General features: G+C 36.6%; 3 protein-coding genes and 1 non-coding gene across 4 annotated transcripts; 2 read left to right on the top strand and 2 right to left on the bottom strand.

The window, feature by feature from the left end:
- Nucleotides 1-314: 314 nt before the first annotated feature.
- On the top strand, nucleotides 315-4,169 carry LOC133817217 (serine/threonine-protein kinase STY13-like). Its single transcript, XM_062249672.1, has 6 exons — nucleotides 315-1,091; nucleotides 1,531-1,663; nucleotides 1,831-2,026; nucleotides 2,554-2,678; nucleotides 2,776-2,934; nucleotides 3,470-4,169. The coding sequence occupies exons 1-6, from the start codon at nucleotides 955-957 to the stop codon at nucleotides 3,782-3,784; spliced, it is 1,065 nt and encodes a 354-aa protein (XP_062105656.1). The 5' UTR covers nucleotides 315-954; the 3' UTR covers nucleotides 3,785-4,169.
- A 467-nt stretch (nucleotides 4,170-4,636) lies between these two features.
- On the bottom strand, nucleotides 4,637-4,708 carry TRNAD-GUC (transfer RNA aspartic acid (anticodon GUC)). Its single transcript has one exon. It is a non-coding gene; the product is annotated as a tRNA-Asp (tRNA).
- Nucleotides 4,709-5,626: 918 nt separating this feature from the next.
- On the top strand, nucleotides 5,627-10,133 carry LOC133817216 (SUPPRESSOR OF GAMMA RESPONSE 1). The gene is made up of 6 exons (XM_062249671.1): nucleotides 5,627-5,813; nucleotides 6,955-7,087; nucleotides 7,424-7,607; nucleotides 8,665-9,155; nucleotides 9,282-9,560; nucleotides 9,659-10,133. Exons 1-6 carry the CDS (start codon nucleotides 5,806-5,808, stop codon nucleotides 9,713-9,715), a joined length of 1,152 nt encoding a protein of 383 aa, XP_062105655.1. The 5' UTR covers nucleotides 5,627-5,805; the 3' UTR covers nucleotides 9,716-10,133.
- Nucleotides 10,134-13,499: 3,366 nt separating this feature from the next.
- Nucleotides 13,500-15,292, bottom strand: LOC133815826 (3-ketoacyl-CoA synthase 5-like). Its single transcript, XM_062248623.1, has one exon. The coding sequence runs from the start codon at nucleotides 15,244-15,246 to the stop codon at nucleotides 13,756-13,758; it is 1,491 nt and encodes a 496-aa protein (XP_062104607.1). The 5' UTR covers nucleotides 15,247-15,292; the 3' UTR covers nucleotides 13,500-13,755.
- Nucleotides 15,293-15,670: the final 378 nt, after the last annotated feature.

The raw sequence follows: 15,670 nt of genomic DNA, 5'->3' as shown, positions 1-15,670 counted from the left end.
CCTTTAGATTAGATTGAATGGGGTTTGTCTTCACTCTTCACTGCACCTTTGCCAAACCAAACCATCTCATTAAGCTGTTAATCAAAGTATTGTTAAAGTACATTAATCACAAGTACACACAAAAAAAAAATTAAATAAATAAACAAACAAACCACTCAATTATCCAATTATATGATAAGCATCAAAATCTCTCTCTCTCTCTCTCACAGGATTTTGTTTATACTCTTATTCTGTCTCCTTAGGCTCTACCTCTTTCGTATAAATGTTAATAATTATTATTATTATTTTCAAAGAGAGCACACTGTTTCTGACAAGGACAATTCCCTCACCGCGGCTTTATCTACAGATCGAGAACACAGCAGTTCATTTCATTCCCAACGCGTAAAAAAATAAAAAATAAAGGACCAATTCTTTCATTTCAACTCAAACCCACCTCTCATTTACCACCATCTTCTCGAATCCCCATCTGGGTCATCGAGTTTCGGCCGCCATTGATTTTGAGAGCTTCTCTGGTTTTGTTTCACTTAGCTAAGATATATTAGATTTGTTTGTCTCTTCACTCTGCTCCTGACAGAGCTTTATTCCTGTTTTGTTTTGGCTTTCCTTACAAAATTTATTGCTTCTGTTGGTGGGTGGCCTCCGAGTGATGTTCTCTGCCTCCGAATGAAGGCACATGGTGGATTTTTTTAAGATTTTTTCGAGCGTGATTTTGGGGATGAGTCTGTGCTGTGAGCCTTGCCATGTGTACAAAGCTCAGAACATATGTATTTTCTATACATCTGGCTGAAATCTCTCTCTCTCTCTCTGTCCTAACATAGTATTGTTTTTTCTTTTTCTTTAAAAAATAAATTGGAACTTGGGTGAGAAATTGAGTTTACTTGAAAAGGGTATGGTTTGTTAAGTCAATATATGGTGGATTAGGGTACTACTGGTTTGGTTAAGCTCAGAGAAAGCATGGGATCTGGTAATGGTAATGGGGTTTACTCGGTCGACGAGTTCAGTTTAGATGCCAAGTGGTTGATCGATCCAAAACATCTTTTTGTTGGACCGAGGATTGGGGAGGGTGCACACGCCAAAGTGTACGAAGGAAAGTAAGTCAACTTCACTTCTCTGTTTTTGTGTCCTTTTTCTTCTGTTTTTTTGGATCTTGGAAGGAGCTCAAGGCTTTAGACATTTACTTTGTACTTGAGGATTTTTCTCTCTGACTGGCCTACAGAGGATTTCCAGATTTGGTCTCTCTGATCTCCATTTAATTAGGTTTCTAGAGTTATAACATTACTGCCCCCACAGTCACTCCTTGCTTCCAAAGGGCCCCTCTTTCAATCTCTACTGACCCAATTAGATTCAGAACTCCTTATGTTATAAAGGGTTGCTTTTTGTTTTGTTGGTTTATTTTTAGAGTTTTTTGTTTTATTGGTCAATTGGGTTTCCAACAGAAATGACAATCACAAATTTTGCATATAATCTCAATCTGGGTTTTTGATTATAACAATTATTATTTGGGTCTTTAATATCTTCTTCTATTTCCAGATATAAGAATCAGACTGTTGCTGTTAAAATCATTCATAGAGGAGAGACACCAGAAGAGATTAACAAGAGAGAAGGGAGGTTTGCAAGAGAGGTTGCAATGCTGTCTAAAGTTCAGCACAAAAATTTAGTGAAGGTTTGTTTGGTCAGCAAATTTTCTCTTTACTATAAGCGCTAGTCTCCATATATGTGATCATTTTATCTGGATTTATAATTATGATAGTGATATTTCAATGATAACTATAAGTAACATATGTGCAATGTCTAAGAGGGTTGTTGATTGTGTTTGCCTTTTATCATCAGTTTATTGGAGCTTGCAAGGAACCTGTCATGGTCGTAGTCACAGAGCTTCTGTTAGGTGGGACGTTGCGAAAATACTTGTTGAATATGCGGCCAAGATGCTTGGATACGCGTGTGGCAGTCGGGTTCGCACTTGATATTGCTCGTGCAATGGAATGCTTGCACTCTCATGGGATCATTCACCGTGACCTCAAACCTGGTGTGTTCTTACTTCCTTTTTGGTTGAATGATAACATATTAATCACAAGCTTTTAGATGAGTAATGGGCTTGTGTTTGTATGTCTCAGTATGAGTGAACTGGCTTTCTATTTTCATTTTATTTTTTTTAACACAATTTTGGTTCCATTAGCATGTTCATGGTTGGGAAGGATTTAGTTAATTCATGACTTGTTTATGGAAAATTGAAGAAACTAGCAAACATAGTTAATCCTTTTGGATCTTAAACATGACATGGCTTGTATAAAAGTCACCAAAATTGACTGTTATAGGTTCTCTCCTAGTAAGTTGATAGACAATGTGCAAAGCATTGAACTTTTCTGGGCTCTTGGCATTTCTTAGTAGCGTCTTCCACGAGTCATGAGGGATTAGCGATCGAGTTTACTTTAAAATCTCATAATTTTGGCATCTTTTTTTTTTTGAATGATGCTACTAATATTTAACACATGTTGCTAGGAATAGGGGATTCTACTATAATTCTAATGATTTTGCTTTCTTTTTCCTATCCAGAGAACTTGATTTTGACTGCAGACCATAAAACAGTTAAGCTCGCCGACTTTGGCTTAGCTAGAGAAGAGTCACTGACAGAGATGATGACTGCTGAAACTGGGACTTATCGGTGGATGGCGCCAGAGGTAAAAATGAATTATGATTCTAGCATTGTGATTCTCGCTTTCTTAATCTGTCATCCGAATGCTGTTTTTAATTGGGATACATATGATCTGATGGCAGCTTTACAGCACAGTGACATTAAGGCATGGTGAGAAGAAGCATTACAATCATAAGGTGGATGCATACAGCTTTGCAATTGTTTTATGGGAGCTCATCCATAATAAGTTGCCTTTTGAAGGCATGTCAAATCTACAAGCAGCATACGCTGCAGCCTTCAAGGTAATGAATGAGCTGTTCATAAAAATTTGACCATTTCTTCAATACATTTAAGATGGTATTTTCTGGATAGAGTTCTTTTCAGACATGAATGAATAGACCTTGCATATTCATTTGTGCTAGCCCCATAATTAAAAACTTGTAAGTAACACTCTTATCAAGTTAATTTTTCATAGACTCTGAAGCTAAATCAGGCTCAGTTGCTCCATAATGCTGATAGCGGAAAGTTGGTTCTGAAAATAAAGAGTTTTATCTCTCACAGATGTTATCTTTTTGAATTTTGCTTTCATACTGATTGAAATATGAACCGCTAACAAAGTAGGAATGCTGAAAAAAAAACCATCTAGGACAATTTTGAAACTGGTCATCTAGTTACTACCTTTTTTGGAAGTGGGCTTTGTAGGAGGGAAATCACAAACTTGACTGTTTGAACTATCTTTCATGAATTATTTAGTTATGACTTGAACGGTTAAAAAACTTGACAAGCAAGTTAGTTACCTTTTGGTTTAACATTGTACTTCTTCTGTTGTTGTTTCAGAATGTGAGGCCAAGTGCTGAGGACCTCCCTGAGGATTTGGCATTGATTGTAACTTCATGTTGGAAAGAGGATCCAAATGACCGACCCAACTTCAGCCAAATCATACAAATGCTCCTGCACTATCTCTCAACGATTTCACCTCCTGAGCCGGTAATCCCACTACGGATTTTCAGATCTGAGAACGCCGTGCTGCCACCTGAGTCACCGGGTACCAGTTCCTTAATGGCCGTTAGAGACGACGCAGGAGGCACACCGAAAACCGACATGGAAGAGAAGCCTAAAGGTCTCTTCTTCTGCTTTAACCAGTGTTACTAATCCCTCAACAGGGCACAATTACGCCTCCTGAGATATTAAAAAAAACAACAACTATTAGGAAAACATAATAAACAATACCCTGTAAAAATGCATCTTCAAAACAAGATGTTACTTTGAAATAGTCATTGGAGCTGCCACAAGAAGAAGAACCTGCCTTGTGTCTGATTTTACTGTCAAAATTTATGTAGTCTCTCTCTCAATCACATTAGCTTATAGTTCTGAAAGTGATGGAGTTGGGGTTGCTGTGATGTAATTACATTGTAAAATAAGGGTTCATCCAAAAGCCTTTACTCTATTACAAACTGACAACTTTTTTACTTAAATGAAAAAGAAAAGCCTGGAGTTTGGTTTAATCATTCAATCTTCTCCAATGGCATTTGCTTTACCAGGCATCTAAACTCCAAAGAGACCATTAAAGAAAGAAAAAAACAAAAAAACAAATCATCAGTAGTAAAGCTCACCTTTAATCCCAGAGTTAGTAAACAGTGAATAACTCTGACTATTATGTTTGAAATAAGCGACTATACTTTTTTCTTTTTTTTTTTATAACAACATGGTGTTAATTTTTTTTAATGGCTTCTCTATTTTCTATTCAAGCTCCCTTTCAGTTGAGTCAGCTCATTTATTTAGCTTCAGCTTTCTGATGATTCTGCCATGACTGTTCTCTTCACTGAATCAGGAGAAATAGACCAAAATAATAAAACATTTCAGTATTTAAAAAAGAAGAAGAAAATATTGTGAAGATAACCTTTCCTTAATTCTATGGTTTTTCAATTGAGTCAGCTCATATATCTTTAGCTTCAGTTCGTTGTTCCAGGAGAAAAATACTAAAATAAAAATAGTAAAAACAAACGCCGTTGCCGGGGATCGAACCCGGGTCACCCGCGTGACAGGCGGGAATACTTACCACTATACTACAACGACTTGTTGGTAATGAGTTTAGCTTTTAAATTTAAGACAATTTATAACGAAAAGGCCTTAATGGGCCCAAATCTAAAAGGCCCGTATCCTCCAAAATGGGCTGGGCCGTAAAAAAATCGGCGTGACAGGTGAAAATGTTTAGGGATTTTTTCATAAATATAGTTTTTTTTGTTTTTAATATGCAAAATTATGGTAATTAATTTTTTTTTAGTTTGTATGTATAAATTTAATTAAAAAAAAAATCAGATTGTGAAGAAACAATATGGCATAATAATAATTTTTTACAAAAATATGACATAATAATAATTTTTTTACAAAAATATGGAAAAAAATCTCATACAAGAAATACAAATTTTAAAAAGTCATAAAATAATACTAGTAAAATATTTTTTAAAATTTTATTAAAAAACCTATATAAAATGTAATTTTCACAAATACTTGCCACTGTAACGACATGATTGTTTGTAAATTTAATTTTAATTATCAATAAAAGACAAAAGACGTAAACGACAGTGAATAACTGAATGTCGTTTTTGAGCCGACAAAGAGAGCCACGTCATGTGCGCACGAGCGTAATTAATGTGATTGCAGAGGACAAAAATGGCAATCCAAGTAGTCTCCCCAACGCGTTCCATATATAGCTTGGAGAGCAAGACTGAGGAGGGCGATGTCCCACCAGTGAATTTACGAAAATGCCACTGAGCTTCCGAAGTTCTCTGAACAAAATATAGTCCTTAGCTACATGTCCGAACCCAAAGCCTCGGAGTCAGGTGTGGTCAACGGTGGGACCCATGTGGTCACTTGTTGGGTCCTCGTTTCTTCTAAGATTCTTCTTCCGAACCTTAGGTTCGGTTTCCAAGCCTATCAAACGGGCTCCTAGGCCTAGTTTTCCCGCTTACTCATTACATACTTTGTCACTTGTCATCTCACCTTAACTTAATCTAGTGGAGAAACCCAACCAGTGAGAGTAGAGAGTGTGCTCAAGACAAGGACATAAACGAAAGCTAAGCTGAAGCTGAAGCGAAACAAACATTCTCTGTCTGTTTTGGTGTTCTGGGGTTTTAAGATAATCATCTTTTTGTTTAGTTGGTCTTCAAGATATGGAAAGGTAAGCTTCGTTTGATGATGATGATGATGATAGTCATCGATGGATTCGAACTCGAAGACCAAGTTCTTATATTTTTTATTTTGAAGATGGGTTTAGCTTTTCGCTTGATTTTCATGGGGTTTTTGTTAACCCCTGGTTGGATTCTTTTTAACTGGAACTCGAAACGCGTTGTGTGAAACCAACTTTTGATGGGTTTCTTATTTTTTATATTTTTGGATTGAGCTGAGACATTTACTGAGGATTAAGCTTGTTCAAGTTAGAAAAAGATAATGTTTTTTTGGGAAATTCTGACATAGAGAGTGAGCTTTATGGGTTTTATTCAGTAGGATTGTTTTTCTGCTGTTTCATGAGGTACCCATTTTCGGTCTTCTTAATCTTTATCCTCAAACTTGGACTCGGTATAATGATATGAAAAAAATAAGATGAGGGTTTTTGGATTTTGTTTGTTCATAGTGGGGACCTATTTAGTATTATGACGGAGGACCATTAATACTCAACCCCCAAAAAAATGAACTTGAACTAAAAAAAAGGGGAAAAAAGGTTATTGAGGTGATACTTTTATTACCCAAAATGGGCTTTTACAGACTATAAGATGCTTTTTTTTTTTCGTTTTCAGGTTTAGACCTGTTTTCATTGATCTCTGTAAAGACTGTGATAACTTTCCTTTTGTAAACGCTGAAGTATCAACTTTTTGTTCTGTTCTGAGTTATAGTGGACTTAAACCAGAAGGTAGCTTGTAGGCTTTAACCACTAGTATCAGCATTACAGATAATGTGATTTAGACACTTTAGATTCTTCCAAACTAGGTAACTTCATTTGCACTTGAATGTGCTACACCAATTATTGTGCTAGAATAATTGTCTGTTTCTTGAACGTTTAGAGAGAAATAAAATGCCCGTACAAGGTAATAATACCATTAGTGGTCAGTTTCTGTTTGCTGTCACAAAGGGTTCTAGTGAAATCCATGGGACACATTTTGCCATATATTTTGTGTCATTGCCAAGTTGTTTGCTGTGTATTGTAGTTCATATTTCCACTTTGGACCTTAAACTTCTTCTTTCTCCCTTAATAAAGGAAATGCTGCTAGTTTTTACTCTTTTGGTAACTCGTAATTCTGGCTTATATTCGATCATTGTTGCAGGAGTTGGCTCATTAACAGCAGAGGAATTGCAAAAAAAGTAAAGAATGCTTCTCGTTCTTCTGCTTATCAAATAAGAGACTGTGGAGCAAATCGTGAATGCCCAAATTGCCATCATGATATTGACAACAGTGATGTAAGAATTGTACTCGGTTGTTTTTGTTAAGTACAAATAATGAATTGCCATTTGTTTTACTATCTGTTCAATTGTATTCTTTGGTTTAAATGCAAGCTACATTGGCTTTCTTTAGGAAAATTTGGCATGGATATGTTTTTTGTTTATAAAGAAAGAGTTAGTAGTTATCCGTTTGTTAAATTGGTCGAGCTGGGGTTTGTACTTCGGAACTCTTACACACCCAACCAACTAAGCTAGTCTTAAGTAGCTTTGGCATGGATATTATTTGCTGTTTACTGACTGCTTTCTGATAATCTCTCTTAACAATGTGTATCTTTGTGTGCATTTCTTATACAGGTTTCTTCTGAGTGGCCAGGGCTGCCAGCTGGTGTAAAGTTTGAACCATCTGATGAAGAACTCCTGTATCATTTATCTGGAAAATGTGGTGTTGGAAACATAATTCCTCATGTGTTTATTGATGAATTCATCCCAACACTTGAGGGGGAAGGAATTTACTGTGACCATCCAGAAAATCTTCCAGGTAAATTGTGTTCTAATTCCATTCTAATACAATATAAGCAAATTATTGAGCACCAACACATTTTCTAAACTCAAATTAGATATGACTCTATAATGATGGGTTGCATTGCAGATTTCTCTTCTTGCTTTGCCAAAATTTCTCTTTTCCTTACTTTTTTTTTAGTTTTCCTCTCTTTTTTCGGTACCCTCAAGTTTGACGATTGAAGAGGGATGGTGGTGTGACTGATGAATCTAGTTATTATATGTACATTTAAGTAACTTTTTCGTTTAATCTGGTGAGGAACTTGTTGAGTAGATCAATGTTTAAAAAGGCGTTTTTAAGCCTCGAGGCGTTTTTGTTTTGTGAAGCGAAACGTAAGCCTTGAGGCGTATTGAGGCGTAAGCCTCAAATTTTTAATTAAAAAAATATATTTTAGATACCTAAAAATATATAGTTAATAATTAGAAATTATAAATCATAAAATAAAACACTCAATGTCTCATAAAAGTTTAGCATACCATAAAATGTGTCATACAACTCAAACATAAACTTGGATAAAATTATAATTTAAAGATAAAAGTTTTGTTTCTAGAACTAGAATGCTAGATTAAACTATCCTAGAACAAACTTGAGTAGTAAATGATGAAGAAGAGAGGAGAAGGAAGAGAAGTGTGCTGCCGTGTGTTTTAGGTTAGAAGAAATGATATTAGAGAAATAAGGTTTTAGAGTTTTTAATTATAAGAATTCGGCCTTTACTTTTCTTTGTTTTAAAGTGTGAAATGGGCCTAAAATTTTAAATTAAAAACCCTAAATTTGGGCTTCAAAATGTGGTCTAAAAGGGCCCAAAACTGGTACTGATGTGAGGCTTAAGCCTCACAAAAAAGCCTCAAGGCTGTCCACTTTGACAGCCTCATATCACAGAGGCGTAAGCCTGCCTCTAGGGATCAAACCAGGGCTTAAGCCCTGAAACTGTTTTTTTACGCCTCACAGTGAGGCTAGCCTCAAGGCGCGCCTCAAATACGTTTTTTTAAACATTGGAGTAGATCTCAGTTCTCACCCTACCTTGTTTTCATTTCAGGTGCTAAGAAAGATGGAAGCAGCATTCATTTTTTTCATAAAACAATTAATGCATACGCCACTGGTCAAAGGAAACGTCGCAAGGTCCAATGTCAGCAGGGTTCAACAGCAGAGCACGTGCGCTGGCACAAGACGGGTAAAACTAAACCTGTGATTGAAAATGGAGTTCAAAAGGGGTGGAAGAAGATTATGGTTCTATATAAAAGCACTAAGAAGGGCTCTAAGCCAGATAAAACTAATTGGAAAATGCACCAATTCCATCTGGGAACTGGAGAAGAGGAAAATGAAGGACAGTACGTTGTGTCGAAGATCTTCTACAAGCAGTCTGAAAACAGTGATAACAGTCCTCTGATTGAAGAATCTGATATGAAGGTGGCACATGAAGCCAGTCCCAAAACTCCAATTTCAAATCCACCAATCCCACCTCGACATGGCAAATCTATAATGAATGATGATATTGCTGACACTACTCTGTTGCAGTCAGCTGCCAAGGTAGTTAAAACTTAAAAGATCTAATGTGTATTGCACTGTAATCATATTAGAATGTTATACAATTTCATGAATGTTTGGCGAAGCCTTTTATTGTCTTTTTCCCTCAAGAGTCGTCTTTTATTACAGGAAGGAGATCCTATCGGCGAGTCATCTCTTCTCCCTCAAACAGACATTCTGGGTGAGGACAATATGGATTTCCCATGGCTGGCGGGCGAATCACAGGCTGATGAATACTATGATCCTAATTGCATTGATAATTCCTTGTTGTGCAAGGAAACTTTTGATTCAAGTTCAAGATTAACGTACATACCTAACACTGACTTAACTGGAAAAAGCATTCCCCCTTGTGGTATTTCTGACCTTGAAAACCTTGAGTTGGATACTCCACCAGATTTCCAGCTCTCTGTAAGCTTTCTTCATTACCTTCCCACTATTTGTTCTGCTGAGATTCTACATATAGTGGTACTAATTAATATATATATATATATTTTCTCCCAATGCAGGATTTGCAGTTTTGTTCACAAGACAGTAGTATACTTGAGTGGTTGGATTGGTTATGAGAGAGCATATAGAGGCAACTACTTGAAGATGATAATCCTAATGGGTGTTTTAATCACCAGAGATATTTATCATGTTTTCTCTACTAAAATTGATGGAGAAAATGGAAGAAGCAGCCTTGATATAATCTACATCAGACCTACTTAATCCTTACTATGTTTAAAGCTAATTTGTATTATTGTGTATTAAGTTGTGTTGTTGATGGTATGAAGTTGTGTTGAGAAAAAAATGAAGTGTTATTGATAGGGATTCAGGTGTTGCTTCTAAAGATTGCTTTAAAGATCTCATTTTTATGAATGAAAGCCAATGAAAGCAGCGGTTGAATCTTCAGTTGCATTTATCTTCTGCTATTAATATGTAGACAGTGGAAGTATGTTTTATAATTTTATTAAGACATGTTTTGAGTTTCTTCTCTCTTTATATTATTTTTCAAAGAAACGACAAAAAAATACAATAAACGACATTAATTGTTAAAACGGGTATAAAAACGACATTAACCGGATTATCATGATATTTTTTCGAGATATTATGTTCATTTAGTTTTAATTTATTATGTCCAAGGTTAATTTATTTAAAGGTAAAATATTTGGATTTTTATGATAACTGTGGTTTAGCCGTAATTAGTGATTCTTTTAAGCATTTTGTTGAATCACGTTCTTTTTTTTCTTTATTCAAGAATTATTTTGAACTAGGTATTAGATCTGTCAAGGGCATTTTTCTTGGTTACCCTATAGGAACTAAATGTTATAGACTTTGTGTTAATTAAAATGGTAAGCTTAAAATTATAATTTCAATAAATGTTATCTTTAATGAGCATTATTTTCCTCACTTGAAAGTCGATATTGATAGTGTTTCAAATGATGCCGGTGGAACAAGTAAAAGGAACATGGCTGAGTTTGAAGTTAAGCTGAGAAACTTTGAAGGAAATACTCAAGCTACTGCTGATATGAATGACCAAAGTGAATTTGAAACTGAGCTAGATGCAAAAGAACAACAACCTGATCTATCTGGGTATCAATTGGCAAGAGATCGGGAGAGAAAAGTTATACAACCTCCAGCAAGATATGCTGAAGCTGACTTGGTGGCTTATGCACTTGCATCAGTGTAGCAAACTGACACACCAGAACCCAACAGTGTTGAAGAGGCTCTTTCAGGGAAGAATAAGGGTGAATGGAGTCAAGCAATGAAGGAAGAAATTTATTCATTGAGCAAAAACAGAACATGGGATTTAGTTGCAAAACCAAAAGGTCAGAAAGTGGTTTCATGTTAATGAATTTTCAAGGTGAAGGAAGGTCTGAGTAAAGATGAGTCTTTGAGGTTCAAAGCAAGGCTTGTCACAAAGGGGTTTATACAAGTGGAAGGAATCGATTACAATGAAGTATTCATACCTATAGTAAAGTATAAGACTAAAATATTGATGCTATCTCTTGCAACACAACTAAATTTAGAAGTAGAACAGCTTGATGTCAAGACTGCCTTCTTAAATGATTTTATAGAGGAAGACATTTATATGCATCAACCACCTGGTTTTCAGGTGGAATCAAGCAATAAAGAGATAGTGTGCAAGCTTAGAAGGTCACTATATGGACTTAAACAGTCACCACGACAATGGAATAAGAGTTTTGACACCTATGTTCAAGACATTGGATTTGTTAAATCAAAGGTTGATCATTGCCTATACTACAAAAATCTTGAGCAATCTACATCAGTTTTTCTCTTACTATATGTAGATAATATGCTCATTATGGGGAAGGACAAAATAGTGATAAAAGGCATCAAAGACAAGCTGAAAGATGAATTTGAAATGAAGGAGCTCAATCAAGTCCAAAAGATACTTGGGATAGAAGTGACAAGGAACAGAAAAGATGGGATTCTGAATCTTAAAGAAGCAAGTTATATTCAGAGGGTACTTCAGAGATTCAACATGCAGGATTCAAAGAGTGTTTCAATACCTCTAGGAGGACAATTTGAACTTTCAAAAGATCAATGTCCAAAGACTATCGAGGAGACAAAGAAAATGGCAAAAGTCCCTTATGCTATGGCACTAGGGTGTTTAATGTACATCATGGTCAGCACTAGACAAGACATAGCACTTGCTCTAAGCATTCTTAGCAGGTTTATGTCCAACCCTGGATTAGAGCATTGGAATGCTCTTAAGTGGCTACTTAGATATCTAAAGGGAACTACTGAGATACAAGCAGATGGATCAAAAAGTTACACTTGAAGGTTTTTTAGATGCAAACTATGCAGCAAGTAAGGATACAAGGAGGCAACTACTTCATATGTATTCACAACAAATGGAGATTGCATATGTTGGAAGTCCTAACTACCGTCAGTGGTGTCACTATCAACAACTGAAGCTGAGTTCATGGCCACCACCGAAGCATTTAAAGAGGCAATATTGTTACAAGGAATGCTACAAGCGCTGAAGATGATGAAAGGTAAAGCAAAGATATACTCAGATAATCAATCTTCAAATCACCTCTGTAAAAATCCAGTATACCATGAAAGGAGCAAACACATTGACATTCATTTGTTTTGGATAAGAGAAAAGATAGAGGAAGATGTGATATTATTAGACAAGATTGGTACTGAGGATAATCCAGCTGATATAGGAACTAGGGTGCTACCTGTGAACAAGTTTAAGCATTGCTTAAACTTGCTCAACCTTGGTAACTAATGCTGGAACTCTAGGATCACTATCTCTTCAAGTGGAATTCTATTTAGATTGTGATTTGAAGAATCTAGGTGGAATTTGTGGGAGTAGTTTCTTCAAATCCCAACTAATTCTGTTAATGGGTTGTTTGGTTTACAACTATCATAACAACCTCATTAACTTAAGGGTTATTTCTTTCCTTGGTCTATGAAATGACATATTGTCTCCACTTGTGAAGAAGAAGAAAGTGTATAGAAAAAGTTCAATTGAAACAGCAGAAACACCAGATTAGAGAGAGAGAGCTCAAGTGTGGAAATCAAGATTGAGTATTGAGAAAAGTTGTGAGAGCTGGATTTGGGGAACTGTATTGAGAAGCACAACTGTTGGGAAAGTGCTTGCTCAGGGATTGAGAAGAAAACACCTGTGTGATTGAGTGTTTAGAGGGTTTGATCCAAGATTGTTCCAAGAAGCTCCATTGAAGTCTTGTACTCATTTCGTTGATTTAATAAAGAAGAGATAGTGATTTCTAAAACTGGATTAGGTTTTGATAATTAGTCTTACTGATTTGATTTACCAAGATTCATCTAAAGTTCTTGAAAAGGAAAATATATCCTCATTTAAATTAATCAAGCTCTTTTAGGGAAATTATCTTTATATCTAAATGCTTTTGCATGTTTGGAGAGGGGGAAGGGGGTTAAATCGTACACTAGCGATTTGGTTAAAATCAAAACTTAGTTCTAGGTTCTAGCACCGATGCGTGTCGAGTTGAGTACTGCTCTTCACCAAACACATAAGCCAGTCAACGCTCACATAAAAAAGTCTGTACCAATATTCAAGGGTAAAAGTGAAACCCTGGTAATAGGGCTCGTGTTTTCACTAAAGACTAAGAGGGCCACAACAAGACCACAATCATGCTATACTGTTGGAAATTGGAGCCCACTAGTTCCCATGTTAAGATACATATTAGATCTGACCTTGCCTATACCGCAATTAGAAGTTATTTGAAGTCTAAAACAGCACATGTAAGATATTGAATCAGTCTCATCAGTTTGGTTCAGTTTGATTAGATTTTTTAAACATGGACATATTTGTGTTAAATTTTTTAGAAGAGTACTTGTAGACCGTTCTCGTAAAAAAGAAAAATGGTGCAATATGGCCCTTAATTAATAAAGATAGACAATATTGACTCAGATGGAGTAAAAACGAAAGTGAGGTCGAACAAAGTACAGGTGGTGGGATTTAAAGTAGTACCAGTACCTAATAATTCTAATTAACACTTAACTTAAACTCAAAGGTCAAAGCCATGTCTGGCATGAATGCTGGCTTGAAATTTCAGAACTAATACATTTACTCACACCATTCATCGGTGGCTGTTGAGCCGTATGACTACAGGATAGGATACCTATGAATACAATCAGCCCATGGGCTGATCTTGGACTCTTTAACTGCATCAGGCCTAATACATTTCAAGACTACACTGTTGCACTTAGGTCCGGTCCCCATCCCAAGCAGCCACACCATGTCACCTTTCTCCACTCTGTTTTTAGCCTCTAAGTAAGCCAGTTCATACCAGAGTGAAGACGAAGACTGGTTCCCAAACCTGTGAAGTGTCATTAGAGCAGGTTCCATGTCTCTCTTCTCGAGCTTCAAACCTTTGGCTATCTCCTTTATGACAGAAAGTCCTGAAGCTGGCAAACAAAAATGCTGTATCACAGTCTTGAAATCAGGCACGTAAATCTCGCATGACTTGTCAAAAAATCTCTTTCGTACAACCGAGACCACATGCCTGAATTTCTCCTTGAACGGCAAAAGAGACGATCCCAAAACGGTGACGTTTGAACGGAGAGTCTCTCCGGCAACTTGGAGCAAATCCCTTTTGAGGGTAACCCCAAGATTTCCTTTTGAGTCCTCTTCTCTTATGGCCGAAAGGTAAGCCTTATCCTCAAAGGCTCTCTGGGTTCTGAGAGTTCGAACAAGTTGGTACTTTGAATTTTTCTTTGCTTGTTTTTTGTTGGTGAGTAAGATTGCGGTACTGCCCATTCGGAAGAGACAGTTAATGGCCAATTTGGACCGGTCCTGGCCAGAGTACCAACCCGGTGAAAGAATTTCTGTGCTGAGTACAATGGCGTACGAGTCCTTATGGACTCTTAACAAATTTTTGGCCAAATCGATTCCTATAGCGCTTGCACTACAGCCCATGCCGGAGAGGTTGAAGCTCTTTATGTCACACTTCATGGCGTATTTTTTAATGACAATGGAGGAGAGAGAAGGGGTGGAACAGAACCCACTGCAATTTACTATGAGTATATCGATATTAGAAGGAGAGAGCTTGGTTTTGGTGAAAAGGTCATCCATGATGGGGAATAGAACCATATGAACTTCTTTGATGGATTCTTGGTGATGGGTTATGGGTGGAATGTAGTGTAAAGCTGGAGGTAGATACGTTTCTTCACTTTGGCCAGAAGAAGAAAGGATTTTGTCCATGAAAGTAAGGCTTTCACTTTCATAAGATTGAAACATTGATGCGTTTTCAAGGAATGTAGAGAAAGGGACTCTGCAGAAGCTTGGTGGCTTGAGACATGCGAAGTCAACCAAATAGACCGGATAAGAGTACTTTGCAAACCTGAGTTTAATGAGGACAAAGATAATGAGACAACTGGCGAGTAAAATATGAACAACGTTTGAAGGACTCCATTTCTGTAGGGTGCTTAAAAGCAAGGTTCCCATGAAGTATACTACAATCACTAAAAGAGCGAGAGAGTAGAAATTTTGCAACAAAAGTAGTGATGGTGCATTGTTCTGAGGAGGGAAATACGGGAATCGAGAGTGATCTTTAATGTGGAGTTGGTCATGGCTTGTTTTGGAAAGTGTTTCCATTAGTTCAAGAGATAGATCGAAGGAGATATAGGAAGAAGAAGTAGTTTATAACTTGGACATGGTATTTTAAATCTGGGGAAGGGTGACTTATTTATAAAGATGATAAACGAGGCTCTGCATGAAAAAAGAACGCAACGAGTAGAGATTTTAGTGATAGTTGCAGGAGACCGGTGAGACTTTCTACACAATAATAATAGCCAAGGGATGGAAAAGCCGTATTTATTATGTGGCAGTCAAACTGAAATTTTACTGTCACGTACATGGACATATTAACTTGTATAAATACTTGAGGCTTGAGAGATGGCATTAGCTGACAGACAATACTCTGCAATTATGGCTCCCATTATGTTCAATAAATGCTTTATACACCATATTATTGGTCAAATTCTCATAGTCCGACCATCCAATGCATGTGTAAATTTTA

This window comes from Humulus lupulus, chromosome 2, assembly GCF_963169125.1.
Source record: "Humulus lupulus chromosome 2, drHumLupu1.1, whole genome shotgun sequence".
NCBI lineage: Eukaryota > Viridiplantae > Streptophyta > Magnoliopsida > Rosales > Cannabaceae > Humulus > Humulus lupulus.
Note: the sequence above shows the minus strand (reverse complement) of the source record. Positions and strands in the feature narration are given on the sequence as shown.

Bases quoted from the DNA above. Each gene is read 5' to 3' on its own strand.
- LOC133817217 (XM_062249672.1), top strand. From the start codon at position 955: ATGGGATCTGGTAATGGTAATGGGGTTTACTCGGTCGACGAGTTCAGT. The intron at 1,664-1,830 runs GTTTGTTTGGTC...TTTTATCATCAG, and splicing joins AGCACAAAAATTTAGTGAAG to TTTATTGGAGCTTGCAAGGA. The intron at 2,679-2,775 runs GTAAAAATGAAT...ATCTGATGGCAG, and splicing joins ATCGGTGGATGGCGCCAGAG to CTTTACAGCACAGTGACATT.
- LOC133817216 (XM_062249671.1), top strand. The intron at 7,088-7,423 runs GTAAGAATTGTA...TTTCTTATACAG, and splicing joins ATGATATTGACAACAGTGAT to GTTTCTTCTGAGTGGCCAGG. The intron at 9,156-9,281 runs GTAGTTAAAACT...CTTTTATTACAG, and splicing joins TGTTGCAGTCAGCTGCCAAG to GAAGGAGATCCTATCGGCGA.
- LOC133815826 (XM_062248623.1), bottom strand. From the start codon at position 15,246: ATGGAAACACTTTCCAAAACAAGCCATGACCAACTCCACATTAAAGAT.